We start from the raw sequence: 16,479 nt of genomic DNA, 5'->3' as shown, positions 1-16,479 counted from the left end.
CCCTCTAGCTGAAGCTGGAGGGAAAAAAGAAAAAGCAAGGAGACAGAAAGAACTAGAAACCAGAAGATGAGGTATAAAAATCTGTATTTATATTACAATGACAGAATGACACAGCACAGCCCCATCTGTTAGACAGCTGGGATGGGGGTCCCATTCCACTTTGCAGCTCAGGTCTCAGAACTCACCCACTGCACTGGCACCAGGCCCCCTGTGTAGTCACATACTCTGGCACGGAACCTGCCCTAGTGCCCTAGTTTAGAGGCCTGAGCTAACTTGCTTGCTGGCCTGGGGTCAAGACCCTCTGTGCAGACACAAGAGGTGGTAGGCTAACTGACCCAACAGAGGCCGGGAAAGCTTGGGCACACAAAAGGGTAGGGGTTGTCCAGCCACAGTTTGCTGCACAACTCCCTCTGCCTGGGAAGGCAGGCTCAAGCACCTGCAGGACAGGACTGCAGAGGCAGGCCTAGGGCCTATACAGAGACATAACCTCTGTTTCCTCTCCTGCTAGACCAGTTGGGCCTGCAACAGGATGGTGGGTCTGGTACATCTGGACCACCTCCCATTAAGGGGACCCAAGCTTGAGCCTGGAGGTCCAGACTCTGTTATGGAGCACCAGATGGCTCGCATGGTCAGGTGCAGGTGGAGGACATAAGCAGCAGCTATTTTGGTCCAGATTTCTTTCTGCAGACACACAATAGCCTTGGCTGAATTCTATGACCATTAGCAGTGGCCATACTGTGCAAAACGGTAGAGAGCAGGAGAAGGAGTAATGGATATATATAACTCTTAGCACCAGCCCCATGCCTATGGACCACCCCTCACATGTCTGCTAGTAGGAGGGGCAGCTGGCTAGCACCCCTGGGTGACTGAGGAGGCCAACTCCCAGGCTACATAGGAACCATAGCCTGAAAAGGCAAAGGGCTGAGCTGCCATAAAATTCAGCCAAGGGGGCCAGTCTGGTCACCAGGAGTGGACTCTGCTGGCAAGGGTGGAAGCAGAATCTAAGGTGCTGGAGATGGAGCAGGGAATTGATGATATAAGAATTCATGGCACATCAGGAGCCCTGAATCAAGAGCTTTAAATATAGCTCTGCTCTGTCCTGTACTAAGGGTGGACGTGCTCCAAACAAGTTTCCAGGAGACATGCTTAGGTAGACACTGATGCCCAGTGGGCTGGAAATGTCGACAGGACCAGCTTACTAAGATGTGGGCTATCCTTCTAGTCCATGGACCCTACCCAGGCCTGCTGCCCACGTCATCGTGAGTACCCATCGGGGAACCAGCTTACTAAGAAGTGGGCTATCCTTCTAGTCCATGGACTCCTACCCAGGCCTGCTCTCCACCTGTCATCATGAGTACCCCTGGGGCAGGCTCTATGCCAGAGCTGTTTCCAGGAACTCCATTCCGCCTATCAGTAGGCCACCCACCCTAGGATGCTCACTGGCATGGCTGAAGATAAACAAGGAATTTTCACCACAGTTTGGAAATTGTTTACGAATGCACCAGAGGAGGTGGCAGGCACTGCTGTGGGCCAGCACATGGCCACGACCCAAATATTGCTGTGTGGTTGTCCCTAGAGCACTTCTAGCACTGAAAGGCCAACGGAAGCCTCCCAGCCAGGTCTGCACCACCTCCAGAAGAACTGTGTTTGTCAGCTGCCCATGGCTGACACTCCAGATCCTTGCCAAGTTCCAGAGAAAAGGCCCCAGGCCAGCAGGCCTGCTGTCCCCAAACTTTCAGGCACAGCCACCCTGCCAGTTACCAGGGAGGCACCACTGGAGGCCAGGTCATAGCCCTGCAGGATACAAAAATCAGCCATGGGAGCCACGCAGGCATGCATATGTCCCTCCCAGGAGGTGGCAGCTGTGTGAAAGCAGTGAGGGGGCACCTGCCAGCAGACCTGGTGCATTCCGTAAGCCACAGGAACATGCTGGTGGCAGTGGGTGGGGTGAAACAGGGGACACAAGGCACACTATGACGATATGACAGAGGATGGGTCCCTGAGACGCTGGGTCGCTCCCACCCCTCAGCAAACAAGGACACAACAATGGCTAGGAAAATAGAGTACAAAAATCTCATACAGGAAATAGAGGCGGCACACACTCATGTCCCTTGGCGAGTCTTCAGAGCTTTTTTCTCTTCTTAAAAATGTTTCTGTTTTGTGTTTTGGGTAAAGCCTCTGCCAGCTGAGGCTGCCCTGGGCAGGACTTTGAGGCCCCTTCTGGGAGCTCCCCGTCAAACTTTTTTTTCTTTTTTCTTTTCTTAAGAAAGGGAGATGAGAAAGTTTGGAGGACCCAGTGGTTTCAGCTTGCCACCCAGCTTATTCCAGTCCCCTGCCAGGAAGAAAGGCCCTATCTATTTCCTGTGCAAACTAGAGAGACATTTGGGCTGGCACAGGTGAGCAGGGGCCTGAATGAGAGTCTGGCACAGGCTTGGGGGCCATCATTTCCAACTGACCTCAGGCCAAATATCTCAGGACATACATTCTCTGATGTCCATGTGTCTGTGTGTATGTGATTGTGGGTATGAGCCTAGGTGTGTGTGTATACATCTGATGGTCCTAATAGAGCATAAGCCACCCAAGTTGGTATGAGGTGGTCCAGCCAGACTCCCAAGAGCATCCCCCTGACTCCTGACACCAAGGAAAAGGATCCCACCCACCTGCTCCAAATGCTCACCCAAACCCTGCCCTTCATAAATCTCTCTGTCCACACCTCAGGAGCCTGTGTGGACCAACAGCTAGATGGACAGATGAATGGATGGACAGCTGCGCCCGCCTGCCTTCCGTTCTTTCTTCCTTTCCTTCCTTCTCAGTCCACTCCTCTCTCCTGGGATCCGATGCTGGAGTTCAAGCTCCCCATGGTGGTCATTAAGGCCCCTACATGGATCCTACCAAGATTTGCAGCAATGACATTTAATACTTCTGGAATGATTAGGAATCTGAGAACAGATTGTGGGCGACTATGCTGGGATCCAGATGTGAGAGCCTCACCCTACTTCCCTGCTTGGGCTCTTGCCGTGCAGGAAGGGGCAGGCAGTTTGAGTCCTGACCAAAGGGTGAGTAGGCAGAGGCGGGCAGACCAGGCAGCAGCTGGAGCTTCGAGAATGGCACAGCAGTAGGCTCATGACGAGGCTGGCTTCAGTTAAGGGAGGCAGGAAGGCTGAGACGCTTGGCTAGGTGGGCAGGCAGGTGGGCCAAGAAGCAAAGGACATGGAGCCTACGAAAGGCCAGGGCAGCCAGGCCTCCTGCAAGGGTGCCCATAGCTGCTGTCGCTGCAGCCACTGCTCTGTAGGCTGTAGTGGTCATCGGCATCACTGCTGCTGCCAACACTGTCCAGCTCCCCAGGGCCAAATTCCATGCCCTCTATATCTACCTCTGAGAGAACAGAGAGAGGATGGATCAGGGTGGCCCCTTCCAAGGAAGCCAAACTGGGGCTCCCTTCCAAGTTAGAGCTCATGTTTCCCTTTTATGGAAGTGGAGGCTGGGGTTGGGGAAAGATAAGGGAGGTCCTCTGAACCCTGAGGTGGAAGATGCTAGGATGGCTCCAGCTAAAGTCTTGGGTTATGAACCCAGACTCTGCAGCATGCTGACCAGAGGTGAATCATCTTCTGCCTTCACATAGTAAGGTCATGACCTCTGTGCCTCACTGTCTTCTTCCCACCCCTTCTTCATGCAAGGCTGGGAAATTATCGTAGTACTGCCAGCAGGTAGTTCAGGTGGTGTGAGCACCTTGTCACCACCAACATCACTCTCTCCCTAGGTGCTTCCTTGTCCCCCTGGAATTTTGGTGATACCCATACCCAGAGGCCAGGCTTCGGTTGTCCGAGCTCCTACCTTGCTTGCCTGGGCACTCACCTTGCTCTGAGTCGTCCGTGGACACAGCAGAACCAGTGCTGTCTGTGCGCACACGCTCTACACTCTGCACTGATAGTTGCTCTAGGCGTCGCTTGAGGAAGCGATGCTCCCGCTGCAGCTGCTCCTTGATGCTTAGTGCCCTACGGTCCTGCTCCTCCAGTTTCTAGGGATAGAGGGTGCTCTGTGAGTCCATAGCCAAGATGGAATAACTTCCCTTGGGTATAAATACAGAAGCTTTACAGGCAGGATCCTTACCAATAAAATGACTTGCTAGACAGAACCACAGATGCCCAGCCAAAGGCTTAATATGCCCTTCCTCACCCCAGCAAGGTGACTACTCAGCCTGGTCTTTTACTCTTAGCCTGTTAACTAGCTGTGGAATGCCCAGTGTTGCTGGCCAGCCCCAGGAAATGGAGACACGTGTGGGTCTCAAGACCTGGTACAGTGCCATCCAAACTTTGGCAGGCCCCTCCCTCCAACCCTACTCATGAGAGCTCCACCTGCCCAAGATTGGGCTTTCACTGGGTAACTGCAGCATCTGAGCATGGAAGAACAGTGGGGATATGGTACGGAGTATGCCTGCAAGCAGGCCTTGTGTATCTCTAAGGCACAGACCTTCTAACCCTTGTAAACCTTCCTGTGTGGGGCCCACCTGAGACACTGCTGTTCTGTTAAAACCCCAGGGCCTTGGACATAACTTTCAAAGCTACTGACGCCTGACCTGTGTGTCCACACCTATAAAGCAGAGGAGCCCTTTTGACAGGAAAGACCTACCCTGGTTGACCCAAATGTCCCAAGAACACTAAATAAGCAACCGTCAGTCTGAAGGCCTTAGGAGACTTATGTCAGGTAAATCCCTCTTAGCCTAGTCCCACACCAATTCCCAAGTCTCCACCACTCCTCCCACCTCTCTGCAGATGTCGTCTGCTCCCAGTCTATGAAGCATACAATGGGGCCTTGCCCTCTCCTAACTCCACCTCTCCTTCCAGCCGCTGCCCCTTCACAGCCCAGTGTTACAGAGAACTATAACACTGTACCACCCTGAGACCTGACCTGTCCTGCCAACCGTACTGTCTCCCTGCCAAACACCACTCAACAGAACCTAACACAAGGCATGTAGCCTCCACACAACTCACCAGCTTCTGCTGGGTCTCCCCATAAATTCTTGACAACCACCCACCTCTGTACCAATGGGTGGCCTGGGGGACACCAGGGTGGCTGGAGAGCAGAGGGCACAGCATGCTTACCTTGATGTGCATCTTGGCACGCTTCAGGAGGCTCAGAGTGGTGTGGCGTGTGCTGTCAGGGCCCAAGGGTACCAGCTGCTTGAGCTGTTCCAGGTAGAGTCTGAGTTTAGCTCGTCTGAAAGAGCCAGAGACAGACTATCAAGCTAGGCAGCGAACCCCACAGAACTATGACAGATATGGCTGGCAGAAGGTGGGAAGTGGCCAGCCAAGCCCCTCCACGGGCCCAAATATTACTGCAGGCCTGCCTCTTGACCTGGAAGTTGCCCCAGACTCTGCCTCGGGGCTTGAGTATCTATCTTCTTCTCCAGGAATTCCCTCCTGGTCTGGATAACACATCCCCTCAGGAGTAGCCTGTCACGGGTACCTCTGTGGATATGGTATCCACGTGGTTCCACGGGGCCTAAGACTCTGCCCTGCACAGTGTGCTCTAGTCACTCCTGTCCTCGTAAAAGCGTGAATGGATAAGGTCAAGGGAGGCCGAGGACCAGTTCTCTCTGCTGGTTTGTGGTCTCACTGGAAATTGCATCATTCCAGACTTCTGTTCCTGTATCCATTTCTGTGGATCTATTTTCTCACAAAACTGGAACCTTAGTCACAGTACTTGTTCACGCGCTGGAGAGCTTTGCTACTTGGTCTGTGGGAGCAGCTAAGTTCAATTCCAGAGGCTATCTCTAACATTACCGTGGTAACAGGGACTTCTGCTGCATCTGCACATCCCACCTGACAGTAGCTGCAGGAATCCACAGTGTTCTGTCTGAGAGATACCTAGTTATGGCGCGAGCCAGGCTCTACTGTAAGTCAAAGTGCTTTCCAAGTCAGTATGGCTTGCTTTGGACACATTCTTAAAAGTGCAACTTCAATTCAAGGACAGAAATTATTTAGGATTGTGGAAACCTGCTGCCCAACTGGCCTGACATGGCCAGTACCCACATATATTCCTCTTTAACAGTGTTTTGTTTTGTTTTTTAATTTGCTTGTCTGTTTTCTAGAGAGAGAGAAAGAAGGTGTGTGTGGAGTTGGTTGGTGGGGAGGTAGGGAAGATCTAGGAGGAAATGGGAGGAGAAACCATAGTTAGAATATATTGTGTAAAAAATCTATTTTCAATTAAAAAAAGAGTGGCACCATGCTGAAAGTCTACTTTTCATATCTGTTCCCTAGTCACAGAGCCCAAGCATCCCCACAGACTCCCTCAATACTAAGAGACCTTGGAAGGCAGAATGCAGGAACAGACATCTCTTAGACAGAGAAGGGAGCCCTTGGGTACAGGAAGAGACCATAGAGAGACGTTAACAGTCATACATGGGGGCGGGGTGCCACCCTGGCCATTGTGCCTTTCAAACTGTACTCACTGCTGACAAAGCACTTTCCTGCCCAGCATCCTGGCCCAGCACCCTAAGGCTTAGAGGTCCTTTTGGTGAACTGGAGTTAGACTTTTGGAAGAACTTCTTAGATACAGGACTAAGAGTGGGCTTAGCCAGGAGGCCGGGTGTGAGTGAGTGTGTGTAAGCCCCTGACTCTGCCTCAAGGCTAGAGGATCTTCAGTCTCACCATACATAGACAGATTCCTGGCTCCATACTACTGCATACATGGTTACCCACCCAGAGCCCAGATCTCAGCATCATTGCTACCAGCACAGTGAGAATCCAACCCTAGGAACTGAGGGGACTAGAAAACAGAGCTGGGCTAGGGAGCAGAGAAGGTGTCCTGAAGCCACCATTGGGATTTGACAGGAGGAGTGGCCAAAGACCCTTCTCACCAGGTGTACCTATTACGCAGCAAACAGCAATTCACACAACCCATTATCTAACCATGTCAGCGGCAATGGCTTTTTGGTAATTGATAGAAAGTGCAATCTGACAAGAAACAAGGAATTCCTAAGTCCCCTATCCCAGAGATGACCACAGTGTCATCTTTTGGTGTACCTGTCTTTCCAGTTCATGAGTGTTGAGTGAAAGCACTAGGATACAGAACCACATATGTGACAAGTGACCCACTTCTGTTTAAAAAATAAAAAAGAGAAGACGCACACAGAGACTCCACAAAACACAATGAAGCACGGGAAGCAGGCATCTCCAGGGATGCGGCTGGCAACGTTTATTTCTTTAGCTTTGTGCTCTTCTGTATTTTCCAGGTTTTCTATGTTTTAAAAACCCCACATTTAGTTTTACAATCAGAGAAAGACATGTTTGTACAAGAAAGAAACACAGCCGAAAGACAAATAACAGTAGGAATGCATTTGCAATACATATAAAAGACAAAACAGTTAGTATTAGTGATATTTTGAGCTCATACACATCAAAAATAAAGAGTACTGCCTTCATATAACAATGAGCAAAGGACACAAACAGGCAAGTCGCAGAAAACAAAGGGCAACTCTAACATGAAAACAGACTCCATCCCATGCGCAGTCAGGAAATGAAAACTCAAACAAGCAGATGCTCATTTTCTCCTTTGTACCAACTAGAATGTAAGGAGGTGGCTGGAACTTACTTGGACAGTACATGGGGACCTGTCACAGTTCCTGTGGGAGAATCACCATTGGCTTTGGCCCAGATCACTGACCAGTCCTTCTATATCTAGAATTTGGGTGCTACAGAACCATCCCTGGGCATCTGAAGACTCAGCTCAACAACACTCAAGTCAGAGGGAACCTGGGAAGTATGGCTGTGGGTCTCTACAGACTCTGGAGTCAGGGAGGCTAGGGGCACATGGACACAGGTCTGCAACACTTCCATGGTATTGGGTGAAGGATCCAGGTAAGGAGAGTGGGTAACAAGGGCCCCTTATCATTTCAGGGGCTCCAAGTGATCAGGATAAGGTCTCTGGGAGGAGGATACAGGGAGTTCACAAATAATACTTTAGAAAAAGGTATTTCTTTGAGAGATGACTAAAAGTCACCTGATCATACACAAGCAATGTAAAAGTAATAAATCAACCCAAACCCAGAAGAGTGTATACCCTGGTGTAAGCCTATGGTTGTTGAGGACATGTGCAGAAGGTCCTTCCATCCCCTATTCTGAGCACCACAGTCCTAGAGTCTAGGATGCTCTGGGACCTCACCAAATCCTTCCTAAAGTCACTGTAGCACAAACTCAACACCAGCACTCATTGTTATCCCTAAGCATCCCAAACTTGCTAAACCCCTGTGCTTCTAATGGAGGCAGAAGTGCCACAAGAATCCCTGCGTTAGTATCAGCAATGGCCCATCTCTTCTCACAGCCACACCTAACTTCTCACTGAAAACCCCTACTCCTCAAAGGCCAAGAGCTGGGGCGGGGAGGGGGCTTGGCTCTATGTCAGGATTCCCCAGCACATGTGTGTCAGAATCTTGACTGCATAGCAGAGGTAAGTTCCAGGCCAGGTTACTGGAAAAAATGGCAGTGAGGAATTCTCTTACATTCAGTGGCATGGGACAAGGGGACCCTACTCTCTTCTATATCACCATCTTCTGTTGTTGCTAACAAGCATGTTCCTGACATGACTGCGTCAGGCACTTGCTGGCTGCCATGCAAGAGCATGTCAAGGCTCAACAACCATCTCTGTGCCTAGTTTAGGGTTGGGGCCTAGCTAAGGGCTTAGACCTGCCTGCGCTCTGAGCATACTGGGACACTCAAGGAGTACTAAGGGTCAGGAAGAACATCTAGAGCTCTCACCAATACTAGCTAAGACCGAAGACTAGAGCTGAGCCTAGGAAGGTTGCCAGGCCCTGAGGTCAGCATCCAGTGCTAGACTTGGCCACTCTAACAGAGCTACTGACCCACAGGGGTAGTGGGCCTACGGCTGGCTGAGTACTATTCAAAGCTCCGAAAGGGGAAGTCCCACAGGCCTACCTGAGTCTCTCTAAAGGACACTTCCAGTGAAGGCCATGTCCAGGGTATGCCTCTTATGGCCTGCTGGGCAGCTAGCCAGGTATTTCCTTCCTTCCTCGGGACAACACACAAGCCCTTCCTTCAGCCAGCAGCCAGGAACACCTGGCATCAATCTCAGGCCAGCTACGGCAAACCATGACTGATGTCCCTACCAGGGCCCAAGCCCTAGGCCTGTGGGCTACTCAGAGCACTCTACATCTATGACTGATTAGCTAGGTAGACAGACCCTACCCTAAACGTGGTGGCAGAGAGACCCAGGATGCCTAAACCACTTTTACCCCGTCTTAAATTAAGGGCCTCCATGAGACCTGGTCTAACTATAGGCTTGAGGAAGATGGCAGAGATCAAGGCCAAGGTCAATGGATGTCTACAGAGGCCGGAGGTCAACCCTTCCTAGAGGGTTCCATACCCTTACTACCCATGCTTCCCTCAATGGCATTCCCTATCCATCCTCCCAAACACTGCTTCCAGGAAGCCCTCACTATAGGCCAGGATACTAGGTCTGAACAAGGTTGGCTGGTCTCTTCTGACCTAGGAGCAACCCCAAGTCTGCCTCACGCTGGCTTCCATCTCTGTGGCCTGGCCCCTTGGGAACCCCCCAACCACACACAGCCAGTGCAGGAAGTGCATCTCCTCTGGGAACATGGTGTTCTGTCCCTGCCCAGTCACCCGCCCCAACCAGAGTCCTGAATCCCGGGAGAGCGGAAGTTGGCGCTGCACTGGGCGCAGACATGGGGGAGGGGGAGGGAAAGAACTGGCTGGGTTCCAGACCTTCCCAGTGCACCCAGGAGGGCTCATGTAGGATGCAGAGTTACACACCCCACCCCCTAAACACCAAGAAGGCAAGACAGAACTGATCCATTCTATAGATAGGAGCAGAGGTCAGGACAGAGCTATTGCCTAGTGTCTCTCAGGGGCTATCCCTGGTCCTTGCACCGGGGCTACTGCTTATGGGGCTGCCTGGCCTAAAAAAAACCCTCTACTTTCACTTGGGCTGCTGCTAACAGTCACAAGGATCCCCTTCGCCTCTCACCTCCCAGGGCTCGGCCACACCGCATCATCATTGACAGAGGGAAGACACAAATGACAAGCAGCCTCAGGGCCACCAGCCATCCCAGGAACTGACTGGAGCCAGGGTGCAGGGAGAGTGCCTGGGCCTGCTGCCCCCTGGATGCTCTCCCAGTCATGCAGAGCATGACACCTCCTTAGAAAGCAGGCCCTGAAAGGCACAGAGGTGAGGGGAAGGGCTGAATGTGCTACAAAGGCCATTGTACTGAGAGCTGAAACAGTTACCAAAGGGGCTTAGGCACATGGAATCACACTCAAGTCCTCTTCTGGGAGCAAAGTCAGCGTGCTACCAGTGCAAGGAGCTGCGCTTCGAGTCTTTGGTACCCAACAGTTCTGACCCCAGGCTAACGGCCAAAGAACAGGGCATGGGCCAAGCTCTGCCTGCCAATCTAAAATGCCTGAAAACAGATCCTAGACCCCTCTAGAACTGATCTTTCCAGAGCATAGAGCATAGCCTGGCAACCCAGACAGGCCAGGGCAGCGAAAGCACCCCCTCAGTGTTGGGGGTGGGGGTAGTCACATCCAGTAGCTCGCATGGGAATGAGGATGCCACTTACCTGTGCTTTTCTAGTTCGTTGTGTGAAGACCTGTTTAGAGAGATAGAAAGACAGGGCTCACTTCAAGGCCTAACAACCAGGGCACAAATAACAGAGGCTCTTTGTAGAGAGGCAGGAGCCCTCACATAGTGGCTAGGAGGGTCTAGGTCCAGCATATCTCTGGATGCTGAGAGCTAGGGCAGGTGCACAGCTGCCTCCCAAAGGCTAGGATAACTCCATGCTAAACTGAGAACTGGGGCTCGCAGATACCCAGCCACCTTCCTTCTCTGCTCCCCTTTCTCTCAGGTCAGCTGTGTCCTTATATGCAACACAAGCCATGCAGAGAACCAGTGGCAGTCTGAGCATGTGTCACAAAGGCCAGGCTCTCAGGAGACAAGATGATCCCATCCTCCCACGGCCACTCTGTTGCACAGATACGAAACCCCAAGACAAAGCTGTTACAGCCAAGTCACTTCACAGGGGCATTTGTAGGAAACTGATGTTTTCTGGACCTGTGGGTACATAGCAGGACACAAAAGATGGCCATTCCCACTCCTCTCAGGAGCTGCATTATGGCAGAACATGTCACCCCGAGTCTAAGTTTATCTCCCCTGGGAACAGGGACCCCAAGGACTGACTGCTTGAGCCCCACTGGCCAACCTCACTCAGATCAGAGCAGATTTCTCAACACCACAGGTGCCACTCAGGCTTTCAAGTGACTCTGTCAATCGAAGGGAATGCCACAAGCCAACAAGGGCTTCTAGGTCCCGGGCCTGCTGCACAAATGAGTGAAAAGCTCAGGACACACCCAGACCAAGTCCCTCCCTGTGTCTCTGCTGGCCACTGCCCACCTCTTCCTTCTGCTGCTGCTGCTCCAGATCTTGGATCTGGTATCTTCCACCAAAAACGGTTTATACTCTGCCTGCCCCATTGTCTACTGAAACCATCAGGGTACTAGGCCACCATCTTCCCTCAATTCCTGCTGATTCCTGGGCTCCACTGTGCAGTTCCCAAGGTTTTCAAAGATCTGCTAGTCACTGGGGCTGGACCAGCACCTCAGGATCCCCCCGTGCATGAGCCAACCAGAGCCAAGAAGGCAGCACAGAAGCTGCGCACTGGCCTTGGGCCTTCAGTTCACACTGCAGCCCGACTGCTACTTTGTGTAGGAGGCTGGGATCAGCAGGGGCCTTTGGTGTTGCAGTCCCCCACCTCCAGACCAAAGGATGACCCTTGTCTTGGTTCCCAACCCTGGACTGGAGGGCCACTCCTCAGCAGCATGGGGGATGGCCTTTCTTGGAATGCTCCCTGCATTCAGAGATCCTGTAGGGGAGCTTGTCGTGCAGGTTCCAGAAGCACCTGTGCCTGAGGAGAGGCCACAGTTGTGCCAGGTGCTGTCTGGGCACCACCTTGATCTGATCCCTCTGCTCACCTTCTCAAAGAATGTGACCCTGAAAGGCTAGCTCTAGGCCCCTCCCATGGAGTCACTGGGGGCCATCAGCGACCTACACAGGGTCCATGTCAATCACAGAGCCGCTGTGTCCTTACCTTAGTGCGTCCCTCCTGCCTTCCTCTCGCCCCGGCCGGCTATCACAAGCCTGCCTTTCAATGTGCCAAGGCACAGAAGCCTTACAGGTTCAGAAATGCCCTTCCACATCTGGGATCCCAGCTTCTCAACTGAGCAGTGACTGGAGTGGGAAGGGCTATGCCTGCCACCCCTAAGGCCTTAGGCCTTAAGGGAGTATGTTCTGTCCAAGGAAGAAGTGCACAAGTGCACCCAAGTCAGTGATGCCCTCTGTATCCCCTGCCCCTTGCACCTAGGCCTCCATCCCAGCAGTAGGTGGAAGCCTAGGAACTCGTCCAGTAACGGGATAGAGATGGTTAAGTGGCCCTAGGTAAGTAACTGAATCTGTCTATGCCTTGGTTTCCTCTGTTGTAAAATGAAGTTCAGAATAAGGCTTCTTAGTAAGTTTTTTATTTATGTGCATTGCATTGATGTTCTGTCTGCATGTGTGTCTGTGTGAGGGTGCCAGGTACCCTGGAACTGGAGTTACAGACAGTTGTATGTTTCCATGTAGGTGCTGGAAATTGAGACCAGGTCCTCTGCTGGGTTAACTGCTGATCCATCTCTCCAGCCCCCAAAATAAGGCTTCTTTTACAAGGCTAGGTCAGATTGCTTACTTGTGTATATGGCAGAAGCATTTGAGTGTCTCTGCTACCGCTCCTATTACCTGTGGTTACTCCATGCCACAGGAACCTGAACTCCCAACCTAGCGTTTTTGGGCAGAAAGAATCAGGGACCAGGCCATCTCCCTGTGGAAGCCTGGGGCAGTGGGAACACACTGATGTCCTTCTCAGCTGCCCAAAGCATAAGACAAGGGCTGGGACTCAGGCAGTTGGAAATCCAACCAATTCCTTGCCAGGCCTAGGACACCACAAAAATGGGTCCTTGTGCCAGGCTCTCTGTTTCCCAAGACCAGGCAGGCCACAGGAATGAGCCGCACCCTCTGCCAGGGGCCCCTGAAGCCCCCAGCCTGCCAGGGAAGCTCCCAGACCAGGAGTGGCTGGGCCAAGGCTGACCCCTAGACACTGTCAGGTGTGCCACGATCCCCACTGCAGCCAGGAGGGTGGAACCCTTAGGAGTTGTAGCCATGCCTAAACCCCAACTTCAGGGCTTCCTCCAAGTACTAGGCCAAGGCAAAGAGAGGAGTAGTTGGGCCTTGGGACTCTTGGTAGAAATAGCTCCCTGCAGCTCTTCCCCACGAGGCCAGCCCTGCACTTGTTGTTAGGAGTTTCCTTGTCAGTTGGCTGTGCAGGACCGGTGGGTATCCAGGGAGGGAGGGGGGGGGGGGTAAGGTGCTGGGCCTAAGAGCAAGGCCAGCTTCAGAAGTACAAGGGAGGGAGGAGTCCCCAGTTCGGCCCTAGGTGGGGAACAGCGGCCGGCACCAACTGACAGCTCCTCTCCAGTCTGGAAAAGTCCAGAACGACTCTGGGCGAGCGCGGGCGCTGTACGCGTGGCACTGTTTACGGCGGCGGGAGGCGCGGCCGCGGGAAGATGGCGACGCGCGGGCGGGGCCGGCACCTCCTCCAGGCCGGCCGCCCGGGTGCGCGCAGGACTGCGCTGGGGACGCGGAGAGGACGGGGACAGTCGGGCGGGGCCGGCCCGAGCTGGCTGGGCACAGCGCGCGAGGGTGGGGGGTGGGGGGTGGGGGGTGGGGGCGGTACCTGTTGTTTGGGGCCTTGCGCACCAGGCTGGCCGTCTTTGTTTTCTTCCTGGCGAAGTCGCCGTCGAAGGGCAGCACGGAGGCGTAGCCGTGCTCGGCCTCTGCGGGACAGACCGTGCGGTCAGCGGCCCCCTGCACCCGCCCGCCGCCCGCCCACCCTGGCACAAAGGGGCGCAGGCTACCTCGGTCCCTACGCTCCAGGTACTCGGCCGCCTCCAACAGCAGCAGCAGGGAATTCAGCTCCATCCTGCCGCCCGCGCATGGGACGGCGGCGGCAGCTGCCCGGCGCGCTCCTGCCGGCTCTGCTCGCCGCACGCCCCGCGCCTGGCGGCACACCAGTCCGACTCGCGGACTCCAGCGCTGGACCGCCACCCTCCGCCTCGGGCCCTCAAATTGACACATAAGGCGAGCGGCGGTCGCCACAGCCAATCGGTGTGGGAGCTCTGGCTTAGGGGGCGGGTCCTATGCCAGCCTTGGCCAATGGTGACTGGCCGAACGCCTCGGGCAGGGCTGAGAATGTTGACAGATGCGAAGCTTGGCTGGGATAGGCTGGCCCCAGTAGTAACAATTTAGAAGCCCAAGCTTAGCAACAGCACGTGGTGGCCCGGCCCCGGTGCTCGCTGACTGGCGGGCGTCGTGCATGTTAAGTAGGCATTGCACACCGATTGGGCCAGATAGGTCTATGTAAATTGCGGCCGCGGACCAATGGCCGGCCACGGGGCGTGGGGCCAATGAGGGCGCCGGGGCAGGACCCGTTGCCGAGAGGAAGCACAGCGCGGTGGGACCGCTGCCCGGCCTACGCTGGGGCCAGGAGGACGTGGACCGTGTCTCGGGAGACACCCCGCAGGATGCGCTGCGGACACGCGCCCCGGCGCTTTGTCATGCCTTGCACGTCGTGCGCAACGACCTGTTGCTCGGGGTCAGCTGTACCACAGTCTCAGGTGGAGGACCCACCTTGGGGCCTGATTGGAGCAGGAGCTGGGATCTTGCTAAAGGACTGCAAATGACACCTGCCCCCCTCATGAATAGTGGCTTCAGGAAAGGCTAAAACTTGGAACAAAGATGCAGACGGTTGAAATCTAAAAGCTTCTCAGAAAATGTCAAACCCAGAGTAGGAAGGAACAGTTTTCCGGTGACCATCAGGAGTGAAAGAAAGGTCACCTGACTGCTGCCACGAGCAAGGGGGATCCCGGAGTGTAGTCTGTTTGTGGTGCTTTGTCTGAGGGTAGGGCCGTTCCAATAACTAGGTGCTAGTGTCAGACAAGAAGGCGAGCTCCTCTGCAGGCTCCTGGCTGTGTGACTGACCTAAGCCCCAATGACCCGGCCCCCTCTGGTTGGTCTATAGATGCATGGGGAATGGGCAGCCTAACATCATCCTCTGTACCTACTCCTCCCACCCCTCTCTGGTCCTCTCTGGTTTGCAAGGTTGAGGACAGACCACTAGCCTGGAGAGTTCTGTGGCACAAGGTGGCTGGACAGCAGCCTCTAAAATAGAAGGAGGCTACTGTTGCCAACAGCAAAAGTTACTAATGCTACCCTTTACTGGGGGACCAAGGTGGATGCATGATACTTCCTTGTGGATCTCCCTATGCCCAATATGCAGATAAGGAAACCTGCAGAGTCCTTTTGGGATAGAAGCATGGAGATCGGTGCTCCCACACTGGTTACTCAGGACTGTTAACAATCTGGGAATGTGGAAACCAGAGCCACTTCCCTCCCTGCTTGGGTATGAGCCACAGATGTCTGACCTGTAGGGCGGGATTAAGAGCAACAGGTACTGGGATGTAGCCCTGCAAGACCCAGTGAGGAACCTCATTGCAATAAACAGTCCTGTAGAGACACTGAGAGCACCCCTTGGTGTTGGCTGAGGTGCCTCTTGGACCAGCCCCACAATCACCCCAGAGCCAGGTAGATAGAACCAGTTAGTCTGGAGGGCTGCCCAGAGTTGTAAAGGAGAAGGATGCTTTCTGGAGCATTGAGAGCCATGCTGAGTGTTGGAAGCCCTGAACTTAGCAGGGGTGGGGGCAGCATCCCTTGCTTTGGCAGGCTGGTGAATTGCCTCGAAGTGCTAAGGGAAGACCTCCTAGCCTGCTGCCTCCTGCTGTTGGGACGGGATGTTCCAGTGTGCTGAAGGGGAGCACAAGGGTGACTACAGCCTCCCAGTCTGGGAAATTTTTAATCTCAACCTAGGACATTAGCTCCCACCAGCTGCACCCAGGACAAAGCACCTTCCAGTGCCAGAAGGGCTCTCCTTCTCTGAGAGAACGCTAAAGCCGGGAGAAGTGGGCAGTGGGGATCTGGTGAGTGAGGTCAGCTGTAGAGGAGTCTCAGTGGCGGCAGGCCTGCTGCTCATGGAGGCTGAAGAATGAGCTGGATCCCCAGGGGAGATCAGGAAGCCACTGCTTAGAACAGGAACTGGCTTGCAAGTGCAAAGGGCAAGCTGCTTCTATGTAGACCAGAGGGGTCTCTATACCCATGGCCTTTACTATGTGAAATGGGGCAGAGGCCCCAGCGGTGCCTGTATTCATCTGTGCCCCCAAATTCCCAAGATTCGGGAAGAAGAGGCAGCAGGCTGGCTGACCAAGACGCTCTGCCTCATCACAGGTCACCTACTGTGACCTGTCAGGCTCACCTGACAGAGAGGAGTAAGAAGGTAGACCCCTCCACTCTTGGTAGAGCATT

General features: G+C 53.7%; 1 protein-coding gene across 1 annotated transcript; it reads right to left on the bottom strand.

Moving 5' to 3' along the window:
• Positions 1-67: 67 nt before the first annotated feature.
• On the bottom strand, positions 68-14,198 carry Mxd4 (MAX dimerization protein 4). Its single transcript, XM_038336008.1, has 6 exons — positions 13,980-14,198; positions 13,799-13,898; positions 10,598-10,627; positions 5,103-5,217; positions 3,856-4,018; positions 68-3,375 (listed from the first exon to the last, which is right to left on the bottom strand). The coding sequence occupies exons 1-6, from the start codon at positions 14,041-14,043 to the stop codon at positions 3,218-3,220; spliced, it is 630 nt and encodes a 209-aa protein (XP_038191936.1). The 5' UTR covers positions 14,044-14,198; the 3' UTR covers positions 68-3,217.
• Between the last annotated feature and the right edge of the window lie 2,281 nt (positions 14,199-16,479).

Source organism: Arvicola amphibius, chromosome 1 (assembly GCF_903992535.2).
Source record: "Arvicola amphibius chromosome 1, mArvAmp1.2, whole genome shotgun sequence".
NCBI lineage: Eukaryota > Metazoa > Chordata > Mammalia > Rodentia > Cricetidae > Arvicola > Arvicola amphibius.
The sequence above is the reverse complement of the archived record's forward strand: the minus strand, read 5'-3'. Positions and strand labels throughout refer to the sequence as shown.

Bases quoted from the DNA above. Each gene is read 5' to 3' on its own strand.
- Mxd4 (XM_038336008.1), bottom strand. From the start codon at position 14,043: ATGGAGCTGAATTCCCTGCTGCTGCTGTTGGAGGCGGCCGAGTACCTG. The intron at 13,899-13,979 runs GTAGCCTGCGCC...TCTGTCCCGCAG, and splicing joins CCTGGAGCGTAGGGACCGAG to AGGCCGAGCACGGCTACGCC. The intron at 3,376-3,855 runs GTGAGTGCCCAG...CTGTTCTCTCAG, and splicing joins CACGGACGACTCAGAGCAAG to AGGTAGATATAGAGGGCATG.